General features: G+C 42.3%; 1 protein-coding gene across 11 annotated transcripts in view; it reads right to left on the bottom strand.

Moving 5' to 3' along the window:
- The window catches only part of DST (dystonin), a gene marked incomplete at both ends in the record, with an annotated part of 487,217 nt that overhangs the window by 88,446 nt on the left and 379,110 nt on the right, over positions 1-19,661 (bottom strand). For all 11 annotated transcript variants that reach the window (XM_079713903.1, XM_079713907.1, XM_079713908.1 and 8 more), the window contains 4 exons: positions 10,611-12,082; positions 13,941-14,436; positions 15,849-16,048; positions 18,989-19,118. In XM_079713903.1, coding sequence (XP_079570029.1) covers positions 10,611-12,082; positions 13,941-14,436; positions 15,849-16,048; positions 18,989-19,118 — 2,298 coding nt within the window. The remainder of the gene's footprint in view (positions 1-10,610; positions 12,083-13,940; positions 14,437-15,848; positions 16,049-18,988; positions 19,119-19,661) is intronic.

The following is a 19,661-nucleotide window of genomic DNA, read 5'->3' as shown; positions in this document are numbered from 1 at the left end:
GCTCATTCAGCCTAACCGTGTCATAGATGGAGCGCTGCGGGACGTAACAGTCCTCGATGTTGAGGTCCTCCTCTTCCTCACCCTTCCCTACACAGGGGGGATTCTGACGTAAACAGTCCGGTCTGCTCAGCGGCTTGCCCATTTTGGAGACAGTTAAAACAAATATTGCAGCTCCTGACACAGGAAGTGGGAAATAAGGCAACACATCTTTCAGCAAAGCACACTTCTGAACAGGACTATAAAGTGTCTCCAGCCCAAGGACGCACCTCACATAACACACGTCGTCATAGATGAGGTGTTTAAGGCCAGCAGCAGGGCACCGGTCTACTTTGCAACCCTCCCTTTACCTGGTGGTTTGAGAATGATTCTCAAAAATAAAGTGCATCAAGAGCAGAGGATAGAACTCTCCTTCCTCCTCCTACCCAGAAAGGCCCCCAGAGTTCCCTTTCACAAACTCCAAAACACAGAAAAAAGAAAACAAATAATACACTTAACAGTGGCTCAAACACTTAGAACATTCCATTGTCGGTCCATTTCCCTTTTTATTCTAATTTTGCATCTGAGATTTCCAGGTTAAAATTTCCAAAGGAGCCAGCATCTTAACCGGCTGAATGCTAATTTCAGCAGTGCTCTGGTTAACTGTAATCCACTTAAAGACGGCTGCAAAACTCCATCCCTTTTATAAATAAACCAAGGTTCAGAAACTTAAAAGACAAACTCAGGGACCATGGACTGTTCCAATGAAGGCACAGAACAAGTCTTCAGAGAAAAATAAGTTAAGTCTAATGCGGTAAGAAAGTTCAAATTTTCTTTTACTCTTTTTGGGAGTAGCTATAAATAATCTTGATTCGAAAGGCAAGTCTTTCTACCCATATTAAGCTTCTTCGAGACTATTCAGAATTATCCAAAGAGGAAAAAATAGGCTTTTGGGCGGCCAGGCCAGTACAATCCAGCGACAGTTTAAAGTAAACAGAAAGCACGGTGTACTATAAACTCCCCTTTAAAAAAAAAAAAAAGCCACTTTCAAAGACTCTTATCTGATCCTCCTTAAGACGACGGATCCACCTGAGGCAACTGCAGCAGAGAAGAGCTCCGGGCTTCCTCTAAGGCTCGGGCAGCTGGGACCCCGCCGGCCTTGAAAGACGCAGCTGGAGGCGGCGGGCGGGCGTCCCGAGCCCGGGCGTTGCCGGGGGCGCATCTGCCGCGCGCCCCTCGCCGCCGCGGGGCCCGGGCTCCCACTCCGCCGCTACGCGCTCCCGAGACCGGACTCCGTGGGCATATCCCCCGGACTCCGGCCCCGTCCGGCCGGGAGCCCTCGAGCCTTTGAGGGGGAGGTGCCCAGAGGCGGGCGGCTGCGAGGCAACCGCCTGGTGGTGACATCAGCGCGAACCAGACCCGGTCCTGGAGGCGCGGGGAGGGCGGCGCGGGTTCGCGTATCTGGTAACTGGGGACGTGGGGGAGGGGCGAGCAGAGGCGGAACAGACACCAGGAGCCCCGCCGGGACTGCACCCCTGGGAATAGGAAACAGGGATAAGGGCTAACAGGTCCCCATCCTTCAGCTGAAACCATACTCCCGTGCGCTGCAGCTGCGGACTCTTAGACGTTTAGTGTCTGCGAATGCAGAGCGCGCATCACTTTCAAGTCGACTCTTGTGTCATTCTTTTTAAAACCCAAGTTCAAGTAGAACTGTTCTCCAGAGTCAATTATTCCTAAGGGCCCAGAGCCCTGGGCACCGCGGACATGAATATTAGTCATTACTAATAACCATGCATTCCTCTTGAATTTGACGCAAGGGTCGGGCAAAGATGAAGGGCAGTTAAATGACTCTGGATATTTCATTAACAAAATCACATCCACTTTTTTTAATCTACTGAATAAACACTCTTTAAAAATACTGTTTGAAAATTAACTCAGCAAGCCAAATCTTAGCCTTTGGGGGGGGAATTTCATAGATTCATTTAAATAAAGTAAAATGTATCAATTCCTTATCTTATGAAATAAGCAACCATGCCAGAGTAGCAGATAGAGGGCAGATTTTCTTTCCTCAATCTCACAAAATAATCATTTGAACATAAGTAAAACTGTGCTGGCCCCAAGTGAAGACAGTTCTATTAAAAACAACCCTATACTTTCTCTGATAATTTTACAGAAAAGATGTGGGATGGACCTTTTGCACCTTTCATGAGAAAATGTTCCAAAATGATTTTTATAAACCTAAGAACTGAATCTTAAAAAAAAAAAAAAATCTATCCATAACCGGAACTCTACAGGTTACGCACCCATTCAACAATTATTAGATACAACTCAGTATATGGCCATCATGAAGTTGGAAAAAATATCTATAGCCAACTATAAGGGAATATATACATAATAAACAACCCATCAACATGATAATATCAAAGACCACTCTTCAGAGTCAAGAAGTGAAATACTGCAACAAGCACTTGATCCTGTCTAAGCACACAGGCTGTTTTGACATGTGGATCATAAGACAAAGAAAAACGTGCCCACAGTTACCACGTTTGAACAGTGGGTCGTGCACTAGGCTGGAATCAGCAGAAACTAAGGGTTTGACGGTCAGTTGCCACTACCTTCCCATATAAGCTATTTATTCGTAGCTACATGAATAATGTTTCCACAGAATGTGGACCAGGGCCTTTCTCTAAACAGAGATCCTCCCAGAACTTTTCATAAGAAAAAATGGCCCTAATTCTGCCCAACTTAGGCTCTAACTCTGGATCATTAGCACAATTCTATTCTAGTCTTCTAACCTTCTGTAAAGCTAAGAACAGCAACCTCACATTTCAGGTGGATAGTACACTTTTAAAGCTACATAGACAATTCATTCATAAACTCAACCATTCATTAAACAGTGCCCACTATTGCCAAACAGCACGGAGAGCCCTGGCAAAGAGCTGGTGCCCAGAGATGCAGCACCCCCGCCCCTTCATGGCTTACAGTAAAGTGGAGAATATGGATGAGAAAGTGAGCAGAGTACAGCTGGGAAGCAGGAAGTGCTATGGGAAAATGTCCTCTAGTTGATTATGTTTAAGGATGTGCCATTTATTTAATAATTGAATTCCTATTTTATTAAGCTGATTTCAACTAACTCTACAAAGGACGATCCTAATAGATTCTGATTCAAATTGAAATTTGTACTCTTAATATTACATTGGTATTGATGACAACAACTTGCATAGTTATCTTTGTGACTTGGAATCAGATTCCAAAGATCTATCTGGATAACATAAAAAAACTCACGTTTAGAGCAGAACCGGACTGGCTGACCTTTTCTTCCTAAATTCGGTTTATGCAGCTACTTTCAATGCTATGGTCTCTAAAGTTAGTAAAATTGAGATGTACTGAACTGTGTTAAATACTAATCGTGATACCTAGGTCTCTCACATTTTCGTAAGAGAGAAACACACAATGAATAAAATGAGCAAGGTTTTTCTGAAAAGTAGTCAACAGTATTATTTCATACATACAGAAATCACAATGTTAAACTGGTCTCAAAACATAACTTTACACAGCCTACTAGATGTGATTCAGTTAAAAAATCTTCTAAAGGCAGATGATATTAGAAAAGTACACAAATACTAATTGAATTATAAGCAAAATAGTATAATTTTCTCATTCTATATTTCTAAAATTAAATTAAATCTTTTAAAAAGAAAAGTTCCTGAAAAATCTTACCACAAAGTACAGTGATCCACATCATAGAAAAGATAAAAGACTAATTTTACCAACTGAAACATGGAGTTTTTAGAGCTGAAAGGCTAGAGATATTAGGAAATTCAAGTGCAGTAAGTGGACAATGTTTGTGAGTAAATGCACTATTATCCATAAAAACTGACCAAAGTATCTTCCTGGCCCAGTTGCTCCTGAAATATGGATTAGAAGCCAAACAAGAGATGTGTTTTTTTGCTGTGAGTACAAAACTAGGCCTTAGAAACAACAATTTCTATTATTCTTTCTAAAATAGATATGCCATTAGCTCAGGAAAATGGAAAGCAACCTGTGTTCTTAGTTTTCAAACTGATAAACAACTTCACACAAATGGGTCAAGGGTTTTCAAGGATAGTCATCAGATGAACATGCAGTAGCTATTTATTTCAGTGGAAAATAATTTATATTTGAAGGAAAATAGGATATTCAGACCCCATGACAAAAGCAAACAAATTCAGAAACACTTAATAGGGTGACTGATCTTGATGGGAATTTATCTTGAATGTTAAGTAGGATCTGTAATATGCACTCCTCTTCTTCCTGGAAGTTACCACCACAGCATTTACCTACCCAAAGCTATTATTTAATGAATGATTACAGACCTAGAGAAACATTTAAAAAACATTAACCCATCAAATTTTCTTATCAAGAAACCAACGCATCATTTCGTAACAACAAAGCAAATTCCTCCCTCTCTGCTCCCATTTCTCACACACACACACACACACACACACACACACACACACACACCTTTAAGCAACTTTCCATGAGAGTAAAATAAATTATGTAGATCTCCTTTTATCTAAGGAAGGCTCATGATAATGACAGGAGATGCTACAGCCTGGCGCTTTGTGTGTGCCGGTGGCTGTGTCTGGGCTGGGGGTGGCGGGGAGAACCACTTTAAAATGAAGATACAAATTTATCCGGTTAACAACAAAACCACCAAAAAATCTCCTGGTATAAAATCTCTGGCTGGAACTGCATTCAGAACAACCTACATGAACTCCTTGATCTTTTTTTTTTTTTTTTTTAACTGGAGTATAGTTGAGTTACAATGTTGTATTAGTTTTAGGTGCACAGCAAAGAAGTGATTCAGTTATATACATATAACTGAATATATATAGTATATATATACCATTTATGACAAGATATTGAATATAGTTCCCTGTGCTATAGTAAGTCCTGTTGTTCATTTTATATAGTATAGTAGTATGTATCTGCTAATCCCAAACTCCTAATTTATCCCTCCCTCCCTCCTTTCTTCCCCTTTGGTAACCATAAGTTGGTTATCTATGTCTAACTCCTGGATCTTAAATGAAGCCATAGGAGTTAAGAGGCCACAGGACACCAAGAGCATGGCGTTAGTTAGAAGCAAACATGGAAAGAGCCCTCGTGCCATGTTCCCCACCAGGACAGCCTTTCGGAGCAGGAAGGAGGCCCCACCGGCTCTGCTGGTGTGTGTGGTGGGACCACGGAGTCTTACGAACCTTGCCATCACATCAACGCCATCATAGTGGCCTCATGCAGCCTCTGCTTTGGTGGGCCTTCTCTGTTGCCCAGCATAGGTGATATTTTTTCTTCCTAACATCTTAAAGCCACTCTGATATAGCTGACTGAATAATGTGACCTTCCTACAAAGCCCATGCATCAAAGTACAGTTTCTATAGTGAAAACATTGTCACCTTTAAAAATACCACAGGAAGGTGTTACGAAACCTCCCTGATAACACAGGTTCATTAACAAAAATCCAGTCAAGTAAGAATATTTCCCCAAGAAAAACCTCTTCTGCGACAGCTTTACTGAATTTGCTCCTGTTTTTGACAAAAACAGAGAACAATTTGTCATTGACCTCTGTGTAACAATACGGGCCACTGAGAAATCATTGTTAAAGCATTCTTTGGACAGTTTAATTTTATCTCTAAAAATATGGTGACATTACAGTGGTTGTTGTAGGATCATTTAATAAGTATCTTAAGAGGATACTTGGAAACTGATTTTTTTCAGCCATACCACTTACAATTAGGACGCAAACCTCCCGGCTTCCCCAGCTTCACGGCGCCTGGCATTCTAGTTCAACCAACATACACAGGAGGATGCCTGGGTTCCACACTGCCTTTCCCTGGACCAGAGAACATTTATCACAGCACAATTACATGTGTTCCGGTCTCTGTCTCTGGTTTCAACTCGGCTTAAAAATTCCCTGCTTTAAGAAATCTTTGGTTCAGAGAGACTTGTACCAGGGATGTGTTCATTTGTGGGAACATACCGAATGACAACTGGAGCAGCAACAGAGTGGCCAGAAAAGCCAGTAAGCAGGTTGTGGGTAAGACTTTTTACCACGGCCTAGATGGAGCTGGGGAAGGTCATATATTTAGCTGGGATGTGACTGTATATGTTCGCTAAAACATCAAGTTTCTGTGCTCTTCACTGAGATGAAATCAATTCAGTGTGGGGATAATTGGCTGTTGATGACATCATAGGAAGGGTGGCACGTATTCCTTGTATAGAGTTGGTATGTCTTTGAAAAATAAAATAGAAATGTGGAAACGTTAATATTACCTGATAATGTAGTTTAGATTTGAAGATAATCTTGAGCAGGAATCTTTAACAGGAGGTAGGGATGGGGGGACTTTTTCCTTTCTGCCTAGGAGTTTATGACAGGTGTACACAGAATTTAATGCAATAATACAGAAGTATAAGTAGAAAAATGGTACTCTGGGTTATCAACAGTAATAGAAAATACCTCAGTCTTTAGACATTTTAATCCAATGACTAATATTTAGAAGTAGGAAAACAATCCAAATTGTTTAAAAACCTAGCTAAAGTAACATAAAGGGTAGTACCAATCTCTTTTCAGAAACTTGGAATAGCTTTCACTGACAGTGAATTAGGACTTTTGGTTCAGAACAGCATTTGTTTTCAATCATTATGTTTGGGTTGGTATTAAACATAAATTAATTTTATCCTGTCAAGGACATTAACTGCTGTTTCCTAGGTTAAGTTTAAGGGAAAAAAAAAAAAGAATGGAACCCAAGAGGTCTTACCTAGTTTAAATAATCCATTATGCTTCCAGTGAATATAACGTACCCCTACTGAGTAACTGGGTAACAGCTATGAAGCTCCAGAAAGACTCTGAAGGCAGCTTATTCTATAGTATGAAAAACTGTTATAAGATTTTACCCATGACATTAGGTTAAACAAAAGCTACCAGGTAGAGTCATGTCAAACTGCATTATATTTTGAAGTCTGTAATGAAAATAGACCCAGTACTTCTCTGTTTCATTTTTAGAAACTATAAAATAGCAAAATACTAGTTTTTTACTCAATACAAATTATTCCACTTAAAGCAATTTTTAAAATCTTCCTAAAATATTATGTTAAAACTAATGTCCATGGGCTTCCCTGGTGGCACAGTGGTTGAGAGTCCACCTGCCAATGCAGGGGACATGGGTTCGTGCCCCGGTCTGGGAAGATCCCACATGCCGCGAAGCGGCTGGGCCCGTGAGCCATGGCCGCTAAGCCTGCACGTCCGGAGCCTGTGCTCCACAACGGGAGAGGCCACAACAGTGAGAGGCCCGTGTACCGCAAAAAAAAAAAAACCAAAAAACAAAAAACTAATGTCCAACCAAAGCTTAATCTCCAACAAAAACTAAGTGAAGATCTGAACTGAGATAATTTACAACTTCGATCAAGAAAGACATAATCACTAAGACAAGGAAATGTTTGGTGCTGGTGGTAACTGTCATTATCCTCATCACAACATCTAGAGATCCATTTCTAAGACAACACACACACACATTCACCTCCTGTTATCATAGTGGCTGGCTTTACAGAACACGTTCCTTAAGTGAGTGTTCCTGGTGTTCTGGGTTAAAATAAACAATGGCTGATTGATAGATGAATGGACAAAAAAGATTTGGTACATATATACAAAGGAATATTACTCAGCCATAAAAGAGAAGGAAATAATGCCATTTGCAGCAACATGGATGGACCTAGAGATTGTCATATTGAGTGAAGTCAGAGAAAGACAAATATCATATGATATTGCTTTTATGCAGAATCTAAAAAAAAAATACAAATGAACTTATTTACAAGACAGAAAGAGACTCACAGACATAGAAAACAAATTTATGGTTACCAAAGGGGAAAGGTTGGGGGGGGAGGGATAAATTAGGAACTTGGGATTAACACATACACACTAATATACATAAAGTAGATAAACAACAAGGACCTCTGTATAGCACAGGGAACTATACTCAGTATTATGTAATAACCTATAAGGGAAAAGAATCTGAAAGAGAATATATATATATATATATATACACACACACACACACACACACACACACACACACACACATATACATATATATATATAAAACTGAATCACTGTACTGTACACCTGAAACAAACACAATATTGTAAATCAACTATACTTCAATTTTAAAAAATCAGAAAAACAAACAAACCAACAACAATGGCTGGTTACTCAGGCCACCCGAATCAGTCTACAGCAAAGATGACTGGAAAATTTCCCAGAGAAGTGTAAGATGTACAATGTGATGAATAAAGTTGACCAAAACACTGCATTATATCCACCAAAACATCCAGGCTCTGACACTTACTACCCGTGTGACCTTGGGAAAGTCACTTCCCCTCCCTGGGTCTCTGCTTCCTTACAATAAGATGGGGATAATGATAGTACCCAGTTCTCAGGACTGTCAAAAGGATTAAAGACAGTCTAGAGTCATGCTTGACACACAGTAAGCCCATAATAAATGTTAACTGCTGTAACTGTTAGTTGTTAGAACATACACTCGCAAACACACACACACACACACACAGAAAACAGAATCAGCGATTGTGTAAGCATCTTTATTTACCATAATATTCTTATTGTTTTTTACCTATGGCACTGGCATATACCAAATGCAGATGACTGTCTGCTTGGAAACTTTCATTTCAGTCACTGGGTCTCATGACACTGAAGGTATGTCATGATATTCTTTATTACTGAATTTCATTAAAATCAGTCAACTCCTTCCAAAGTAATGAGAAAACACATAGACACAGCACACCAAGTGGCTTATTTTAGAAGACATGACCACTTTGTTTTTCTTCACAGTCAAATAAAGCAATCTGTGTAACCATGAAAGGTAACGATGCTTATTTAGTGCTTTTCAGTTTGCAAAATAATTTCAAAGCAACGCGTGAGCGAGCCCCTCCTATCCCTTGCTTTTGCTTCCTTTCCAAAGACTTCTCCACAGCAGAGCCATGTTTTTCACTGTCCTCATGCCTGGGGACCCAAAGAGGGGGCGTGGACAAAGCAGCAGCACCGATATTATTACTTTTGCTCATTTTCCTATAAGTAGTTGAAGCAGTGAAGAGAGATGAAGGCCTGCTCTCTTTTTCTAAACAAAGTCACAGAAAACCCAGAGAAGTGATAACGTTTCACAAAAGCATGCTCAACTTTCATCAGCACAAAGACCACCTGATCACTGTCATGGAAGTGTTCAAGCTTTGTCAGGTCCCACAGAAAATTCCAGAGACTCACTCCTAAGCGCCCCCCCTACACCGTCTTCCAAGCAGCAACTGCCACAGAACTTTGTTTTTCTAACAGACAGTTCTCTTATATGAAATCTTTATTTTGCATACCACAGTGTGAAAGTGTGACAGAGTAATGAAGTTAAATCAACAGTGAGGCAGCTTCCTTCACCTTCCAGAATCAAGACCCAAATACAGAACCGCAGGTTCTTAAGCCCTGAAGAAACTGGGCTTCAAAGGCACTCTAGAAACAGCAAACAACCATAATAGTAACAAAGAAGAAAAAGAAGCTACTTTGAAGTTACTTTTCAAAATTCAGTCACCTAAAAATAACACCACAAAAGAGAAACAAAGGAAAGACTCTGTCAAGTACAACAGCACAGAATTCAGGAGGTCTATTTGATTTATATTCATTTCTCCTGGGAAATGATTTGTTGTTTTGCAAATTCTGTTTCTACTTGATCCTATTTGATGCTTCACGGGCTGGTGGTGGGACTCAGCATCACACCAGCCTTTACTGGAAAGTAAAACGTACCTCATGAATAGAACAGGATCCCCTGCAACCCCACAGGTTCCTGTCGGCCCTGTGCAGCAAAGGCTGGACAGCTAGGACCCTCCCTGTGCAGGTGACCCTCTCTCTGTCCCCAATGAGATGCGAGTTCTGCACCTGCTACCCTAAGCGGGTCCACATCGCTGACCCTAGACCTGGCCCACCCTCTCCTCCGACTCCATCATCGGGCATCACTGGGTGCTGCCGGGCGGTACACATTTCTCAGCCCCAAGGCGCTCAGAGTCCCATCAGAAATAATTTACTCCCAATCGTCTGGGGCCAGGATTACAACAGGGAACTCTACCCTGCCTTTTAAAATAGGAACTTGGGGAAGAAATTCAATTAAGAAAGGAGGAGAAGACTATAAAAAGGGAAAGAGCAGGAAAAGACTATAATTCACCATGAAAGAAAATGCTGGGACACAAACATGAAGAGAACACACTTTTGATGTGATGGATGGGCCTCCGTGGTCGAGTTTAAAACACGGACGTGGTCACTCCAGAGGGCAGCTGTGAGTGACATCAGAAACAGATACCAGCTTTCCAAGCACCCTTTGACTTCCTAATTCATCACAGGCCTTACCCCATGAGGGTCCAAAGCCCCAGGAAGCTTGGACTCACCCCACGTACCTGGATATCCCCTCCGCCCACGGATGCTCATTTAAGCTCCAACACTGCATGACGATCCTACTTGAAGATGCTATAAAATAGGCCATCTCCTTCTATACCGATCAGTAATATCTTTGAATAACCAAAATGCAGAGTACAAAGGAAGCACTCCCTACCTTGAACACATCAAGCTGTTGGTTAATCATCTCTGTTTCCATGCCAACAGGGCCTTGAGACTCCTCGTGCTCTTCAGCCTTCTGGAGTAGAGTAGAAAATTCCTTGAGTTTGCTGTAGAATTCTTCGAGGCGCGTGATGGTCCCTTCCACCTGCTCTTCTCTGGCTTGTGCACGGTCCCGAAGCTTGTTGCACTGTTTGCTTAAAGCCTCCAGGTCCCGTTTGATGCCAACCAGGTCAGGAGAGGCCTCCTCCGTGGCCAGCATCATCTTGCAGGTCTTATTGGCATTGGTGTTGCTTGCGATGAGCGCTTCCAGTTTCTCCAAGAAGGCTTTAATAGCCTCCCTTTGCTTCTGCAGCGTTTCCACATCTCTCCCCACTGGGGCCATGCTGTCCAACTCATCATCAAACTCCGCAAACTGAGAAAACATCTCTCGGATGGTGTTCTGGAAATGGCCGATGCCCTGAAGCTTGGTTTCTAAGAAGGAGCACTTTTCATCCACCTGCTGGCTGAGGGCGCTGTGCTCCTGGGCTAAGGCTTCTGCTTGGAGGAGAACCTCGGAGGTGCCCTTGGAGTCGGAGGCCCCCGCCACAAGGTCCCGGGCGAGGCCCTGGGCCAGATCGACCTGAGGCTTCAAGGTCTGAAGGGCTTTCTGCTGAGTCTGCAACACAGTCAGGGACTTACTGCTGTGAGCCTGGGGCCCCAGAGAGTCGTGCATATCTAGCTGTTCCTTTGCACACTGAAGCTGCCTCTGAGCTTCTTTGGAAACTTCTTGAAATTCTTTAAACTTCTGGGCCATGTTCTCCAGAGAGAATTTCTTCCTGTGCACTTGCTCGGTGGCCATGTCCAGCTTCTGGAGCAGGGTTTCCTTCTCCTCTGCCACCACTTCTTTGTCCACTTCACAGACACGGAACAGGCTGCTGGCTGCACTGTTTAGCTGTTCCACCATCCCGAAGTGCTGGTCCCTCTCCTTCTGCAGAGACTTTAACTGGGCAAGAGATTTCTCTGTCTCAGCAGGATCCAAGCTACACTTTATTTCCTTGAGGCTGTTTTGACACCTGTCTATCCATGGCTGGAGCATCTCCACATGTTCTTTATACTTGAGAGCTTTTTCCAGTGAATCTTTCACCCTGTCTTCTCTTTCTTTCACCTGCTTCTGAAATCCATCCCAGTTGGTTTTAATCGTGTTCAGTTGTAACTGTAACGCTACCTTCTCAGACCCTTGTGTTTTTAGTAACAGGTTTTCACCTTCCGCCATGGTTTTCTCATAAATGTGAGACTGGGCGGTCAAAGTTTTCCTGAAGTCTTTCTGATCTTTCATTAATGACTCCAAGACCTCGACTTTGGCTGATATCGGGGGAGACTTGTTCTGTTCTTCCTTCTTGGTATCCAGCCAAGCCTGGAAATCTCTAGACATTTGCTGAAATTGATGAGAGCTGGCACAGGCTGACTGAAGATGCTGGACATGGTTCTCTAAAAAATAAAACCACAGACATGTTTATTTTACATCAAAATGTTGAATAAATCTGCAAAAAGCCAAGAGAAAAACCACCAAATAAATACATAGAATAGTCTAAATGCAAGGGCTACTAGCACTGACTATGAGAACGACAAAAGCGCTTATGTTATGGACAGGCGGTGGGGGAAGGGCAAGAGGTGAGGACTGCGGCAAGAAAAGAGACAATGGAGGCTGGATACTAGAGCCACCTCCATCCCAGGGCGGGGAAGTGACAACTGTTCAAAGCTCTAGGTGATGCTCATAAATAACCAATCTCTTATTAAATGTGACTTTTCCACCTGTGTGATTTTTTTTCCTTTGGCCCTGCGGCATGCAGGGTCTCAGTTCCCCGACTAGGGACTGAACCTGTGCCCCCTGCAGTGGAAGCATGGAATCTTAACCACTGGACCGCCGGGGAACTCTCCACCTGTGTAATTTTTACCCATCACGGAGGCAATGTAAGGCAGTCCGTGGGGACGACATGGGTCTGGATCCCAACTCAGCTTCTCAAGAGCTGGAGGGCCTAGGGTGAACGATTAAACCTCTGGGCCTCATTTCCCCAAGTGTGAGCTGGCAACACTGATAGAAGCTGTCGTGGCAATGAGGTGACAGTGCGTGCAAGTAAAGCTCTGAGCTGAATGCCTGTCACAGAAAAGAGCTCCTAACAATAGTCACCATCACTGTAATCATCACAGCTAATGTCTGCTATCCACATCACGTCAAAATCAGGGAGTAAGTCTGAAACGGTTGCTATGATCATTATACAAATCCAATCAATTATTAAAAAACATAAGCTGAGTGCCTAGGGTTACTTGGCAAATGACAAACACAGCAACCAACGGGCTCTCCTCTGGCCGGCCCTTCTCGGGCCCAGAAACTGCTGCTGCTGCCTTGGACCATCCTGGGCTCGGCGGCCACAGAGTGATGGCCACAGCAGGCGAGAGAGGAAACCGTGCATAATGCTTCTCTCTCACACGTTTCTCTGGAAAAGCTTCCATGATGGAACCAGACGAACTAGCTGTTATCAAGAAGATGATGTCAAGTCTTTTTTAATAACTGTAGTCGTCTCCTTTTCTGGTGAAACAAGACTGTCGCATAGCATAAACACTGACACCTTTAAAAACCAATTTGTTTTTTTTACTGTTTCTTTAAATTGAAGTATAGTTGATTTACAATGTTGTGTTATTTTCTACTGTACAGGAAAGTAATTCAGTTATACATATATACACACTCTTTTTCATATTCTTTTCCATTTTGGTTTATCACAGGAGACTGAATAGAGTTCCCTGTGCTATGCGGTAGGTCCCTGTTGGTTATCCATTCTATATAGTATCCTACAATAAACCATAATGGAAAAGAATATTAAAAAATAATGTATATATATGTATAACTGAGTCACTTTGCTGTACAGAAGAAATTAACACAAGATTGTAAATCAACTCTACTTCAATTAAAAAAATTTGTTTTAATAGTTTGCATCTGCTAATCCCAAACTGCCCCCTCCATCTCTCTTCTACCTCACCCGCCCCTTGGCAACCACAAGTCTGTTCTCTATGTCTGAAAGTCTGTAAAAACCAATCTGGAGTACCTGAAGTTTCCGTGGGCCTATGCGAAGTGGACTTTGCCGGCACGGGGTCCCCCTGTCATCTGTGCAGAACCCCCCACCCCTGCAACACTGTGTGTGCATGTGAACCCAAATCTACCCTCCTTGCATGCACCTCTCACTGCGGGCAGGTTCACTTTAGGGGGCTGATTTCCCCAACAGCTTGGAAATAGGGAGTTCACTGATCCTTATTTCCAGGAAATACATGCATTCAAAGAAGACACACAAACCTGCTTTTAGTTCAAGATCCTTAAATGATTTTAAGATGCCTTCCAGTTGTCGACTAAGTTCAGCTTTCAAGTACTCTTCTTTAACCAGGGCTGCCAGATCCTCTCCCAGAGCCTGGGCCACTTTGATCTGCTTCGTTTCCTGCTCTATTTCCTGCTTCATTTTCTGGGCTGTTTCCAGCTGCTCGTTCATCGCATCAGGGTGTGTGCTCCCGGCCACACTGCTGCTGAGTTTATTATCCAAGTCGGCCAGCTTATCAGAAAGGCTTCTCAGCAGGCTTTGATACTGGGTGCTTTTAACAATGGCCTGGTCAATCCGGTCACATCTGTCCCTCAATTGTCCCGTGAGGCTGTCCCATTTTTGGGTTACAGCTGCCAGCTGTTCCTTCACAATCCCATGGAAGGATGGGTGCTCCCCAGGTCTGTGCAGTATGCCCTGACCAGCCACTGTTAGCTGTTCATACTGAGGTTTCCGGGTATCAAATTCTTGCAGGAGAATCTAAGGTAAAGAGGTGACAAGGGCAAATAAACACACAAATGACTGGAGAATTAATTACAGAAAACATACCTTTAAGTTTCTAAACAGATAGAAATGGTAGTTAATTATCTAGTTTTTATTTTATTTTTGTTACTGCTTTCCTAGCTTTTATTTCAAAGGCAGTGCAATTATCATAAACTAATCCAAAGAGCAATGGTGCTTCAGAGATTAACATTTTGTCTAAAATAATATCCCCCAAGGGAGACAAAAGAGAATAAATATTTTTGCTAGTGTGGGGAAAAGGAACAAAAATTTATGTACAAATTTTCACACACAAAGAGAAATACTGCTTTTAGACAAGTTTCCATCGCACTAACACCAATTTGATTTTTTCCTTTTTGCATTTTTCTTTTTACAGGATTTTTTAAATGCTCTATAGCATTTTACACCAAAGGAAATACACAGTGATAACAGTGTTAGGATATACGAACTCATGGTGTATTGATTTACAAAGGTTCTTTTTAAACATAAGATCGACGTTTACAGTCTTTTTTGTAAAGATTTAGCCAATAAATCATGCCGCTCTGAGCGTGCGGGCTCACACTGGCTTTCATTATAAAACGAATGATCCCCAAATGTCCTTCTTTTAGTAGAATATTTTATCTATCTCTGGGAGACTATGGATAATTATTTCTCCTCAAATGTTTCTTTATATCTTTTGTTTCCATCTATTCAGATGAAGAACATACATGCCTAGGACAGCATGTGACTCAACTACCCAGACTGTTGTGTATTTTCAGAGTATGGATCAGCTTCCATGCCCCGAAACCACCACCTGCACAGAAAGAAAGCTCACCAAGACCACAGCGGAGCACCTGCGATTACGTCTGACTTACAATTTACTTATGTTTCTCCCCCTGTGGATTTATCTGCTCATAATTAGATGAGTCTAACTAACCCTGCGGGTTTCAAGGTTCCTCCTCTTCTTCCCTTCTTCTTTCTCTTCTTACTTTTTCTCCCCCACTCAGGGATGTTTTGCATGAGCTTTATAAGTTTCATTATCTAGTACCATAATCAAAATGAATAAAACCTCAAAAGGAGTCATTTCTAAACAATATACTAGCTTCTCATAAAAATGTTATTACTTATGCAATCATATTAATACTTCAAAGAAAGTCCTCTTTAACAGGGTCCCTACAAACCACAATATGACTGAAACGATCAAGGGACCTGACCATACTCGTGGGCTCGGTGGACCCCTCAGGGATGCTCCAGAGCTTTGCTTCTCTGGGGGTTTCCTGCCAGCCTCATGACAGTACCTCGTGGGCATCTGACACATTACAAATACCCTCCGAGGCAGGCAGAGCACATACCGTCCAAGGTAATGTATTTCTAATGAAAACATCTGTCTTGTTAAGTCAGGTAGGACTCACCTGCACCTGCTGCCTTTGTGTGTTCAGCATATTTGGGTCAATCGACAAGGGCCCAAGGACACTGACCATCAGTTCTTTTTCCACAAGCCACTGTTTTAACTGAGCCTCCACGGTCTGGAATTGGGTTAGATTATTTGAGGATTCTTCCAGTTTTTGTCGTCTATCAACTGTTAACTGATTGAGTTCTTGCCACTTAGAATCTAGAAGAAAAAAGATAAAGGATGAAACAGATATTTGTTTTTTATACATTTAATACAACTGTATCTATGAAGACTGTAGGACAGGACTCTCCTTACATAGTCAATTAAAGACTAACCTGTGCGTTAATTGCATTTAACGATACAGATTTTATGGTCCCAATGGTTTGTGTCAACTGAAGTGTAAGAAAAATAGATTTGAATCTGATTTTGGAAGATGCTGTAGATTATGGAATATTCCTGAGAACCCTCATTCCTTCTAGAAGTCCTACAGAGTCTGTTTATTCAACTAGAACTGACCCACTAGAACAATGAACATGTATCCTTTTCTTTTCTTTTTTTTTTTTTTTTGCTGTACGCAGGCCTCTCACTGTTGTGGCCTCTCCCATTGCAGAGCACAGGCTCTGGATGCGCAGGCTCAGTGGCCATGGCTCACGGGCCCAGCCGCGCCGCAGCATGTGGGACCTTCCCGGTCTGGGACATGAACCCGTGTCCCCTGCATTGGCAGGCGGACTCTCAACCACTGTGCCACCAGGGAAGCCCCTGTATCCTTTTCTTTAATAGCAAACCTTCAACGACCAGATGGAGGTAAGTGACTCCCAAATGTGTGTATCTACACCCAACTATGCTCTTCTACGCAAATCACACATCAGCAGCCAGCTGCTCAGAAGTTACAATAGGAAATCTCACCAACCCTTTAAATTCCATGTTGGAGGAAAAAACTCACGATATTCCTATCAAAATGGGTAGGTTTTTCCGACTTTTAGACTTCTTTTGCAGGTTATTCTCATGCACATCATGAAATGCCATAATTCAGGATGTTCTTTCATGACTCTCCTATATCCTCAATCACAAACCCTTAAACCCAGTCCTTCCGTTCCCAATACCCAACTCCACGTTGGTTCTCATCGTGTTTTGCCAAGACCAGTACTTCTCAAGCTGGAGCTGCATCAGAGACCCCTAGAGGGTCTGGTCACACAGGTGCTGGGCCCACCCCCGGAGGCACTGATCAGCAGGTCTGAAGTGAGGTCTGAATGTGCATTTCTAACACGTCCCCAGGGGATGCTCCACTCTTGCTGCCAGGAGCACCCTTTCCAGAACTGCACACCTAGACCAAGAGCCTTCTAACCAGCTTACCTGCGATTCGTGATCCTCAGCTGCAATGAATTTGGTTCTAAAATAATTTCCCTTAAACGTCACTGAATATGTCACTTCTGGGCTCAAACCCCTCAATAATTTACTCGTCACCAAGTAGATGGCAAAATCTGATGACCTCTGCTTGACCTCCAGGGTCTCCCACAAAAGGGCCCTCATGTGCTCATCCAAGAAGGTCTGTCCTCCGTGAGGAAGCCCTCATCTGCCCACTGATCACACGTCCTCATGGCAACAGGCTGGGCGCGCAGGGGCCCCACAGCTCACATGCTCCATCCCTCCCCCTGTCCCTGCCCCATCCCACTTGCACTATCCCACTAGGTCTCACCCTCCACTAGGATGCCCTGCCTGCTCCCCCAGCCCTGAGGACGGCATGCTCCTTGAAGCCCAGAATTTCAGACCATCCCTCAACACATGAGTCACTCAACACTGATGGTGTGAAGAGCTGATCTGACAGATTTTTTTCACCTAGTGTAATGCACTGAAGAGCTGCTTTTCTTAAGAGTCCAGCCCCTGAAACGTTTACCTAAACAACGTCACACTATACGGCGTGTTCTAGTCAATCACAATCTGGTAATGAAATAATGCAACTCAAACCATAAATGGAGAAGGAGAAATATCAAAATCTTATCAGGAAGCTTTTCTGAAATATGCATTCCTTGCTCCCTCCGCTATTCTAAGATGCCTTGAAAATATTCCTTCGGGTAATTCTGATATTCTAGGTGAGAGCCACTGAATTAGGGCCCAATTAATTATAATGCAACAGGAGTCTCTATTGTTGTATTAAATACACCTTTCCACATTAAGATCTCTTAGGATGACTCTTTTTCTTTTACTGGAGTATAGTTGATTTACAATGTTGTGTCAGTTTCAGGTGCACAGCAAAGTGAAGCAGTTATATGTATAAGGATGACTCTTATTAAACTAAAACGTACTTAGAAACTTCTAAATTTATCACAGCATATCTGACTCTAGAGGAAGGACAAGATTTAGCTAAATATAATGGAACAATTCAAAGTAAAATGATTCTTGTGATAGTCATAGTAAACACACTTACTATGTACCAGATACTGTTTGTCTGAGCTGCACACACATTAACTCACTGAATTCTCCAAATACTATGAAGTAGGGAAAATGAGTATCACTGTCTTACACTCACTCCCATATCATTACAATAAGGAAAAGGGGTGATAAGCTAACAGAGCTTGTGAAGGAAATTCTGCATCTCCGAGGAACGGTTTATATAGGGACAGGATGGAGATGGGAGAAGGACTCTGGGTACAGAGCAAAACCCCAGACTCCTGTGGGGAGCAGTCTTCTCAGGCTGGTTGGGAAAGGGACCAGCAGCATGAAACAGGGGCTGGTGGGGTCCCATCAGGAACTCCATGGTGGAGAAAGGCACCCACCTTTTCCAGACAAACAAACAAAAAGGACTCTCCACACTAAAATATAACAAAGCATAAAAAATTAGAAGCACCCAAAACCTAGTAAAAAAATAAACCATAATGAAAACATGTGATTCAATACACAGCATTCTATTAACTGGTATCTACCTTCTTCATAAACATAAATTTCGTTACTGTGTTTGGTGAGAAAAACACAAGATATGCCAAGGCCTAGCACCATGTAATATGAAATGACACTTTAGAATATGCAAAGATCGATTCTGAAACAGGAAAGCAAATCCCAAAGTCAGTGAGATTGTTGGATAGATGTTTTCTGATAGAGATTATGATTTTTAAAAAATGACTGTGCTTCTGTTCACGGCCTCTGGTGTAAGTGGTAACATACCTATTTCCGTCAACATCTGCTTCCACTTGGGGGCCTCCGGAGTGTCTGGGTTCTCCTCCAGCAGCTCCGTCAGCTTGTCTTTCAACTCCTGCACTTTGTTTACATTTTGCTTCAGTTCTGCCTCAAATGACTAACAAGGAAATAAAAAAAGTAACTTCTTTAAAGTATGTCAACATCAAAAGACAAAAACACAATTTCAATAGAGCACTTCTTTCTCCAACATGACCAAAAGAGGGGAAAAAAATCCACTGTTAAAGGCTTAAGTCAATGAGGACCGGATTCAGCAGTGAATTATATTTTCTTTTCCTCTTCATAACTATTCTTTGACTAGGTGATAACAGAATCCCAAGGAGGAATGCTAGAGCTACAGAGATAATGACCCTCATCCCATCACCTAGAAAGAATTTCAAGGTATTCTCAAATCCCTTTGGAAAAAAAGGAAAATGACATCAGTAAGATTGTAATTAATCAGAAAATCAGTCTTGATAAAGGCTGCAAGATTTGAGACTACTAGCAAATAAGCACTTTTCTGGACAACACGTTACAGAGTTCAAAGATAAGTTAGTCATCTGGAGACATTTTTGCCAGCATTGCCAGAGTGCAAAACCGTTTTCCCAACCTTGGCAGTTGTAGAAAGAAATACTGTGTATTAAACAAAGGGAAAGCAGGAGCT

The sequence above is a fragment of the Hyperoodon ampullatus genome, assembly GCF_949752795.1.
Source record: "Hyperoodon ampullatus genome assembly, chromosome: 10".
Lineage (NCBI taxonomy): Eukaryota > Metazoa > Chordata > Mammalia > Artiodactyla > Ziphiidae > Hyperoodon > Hyperoodon ampullatus.
This window is presented reverse-complemented; position numbering and strand designations above follow the sequence as displayed.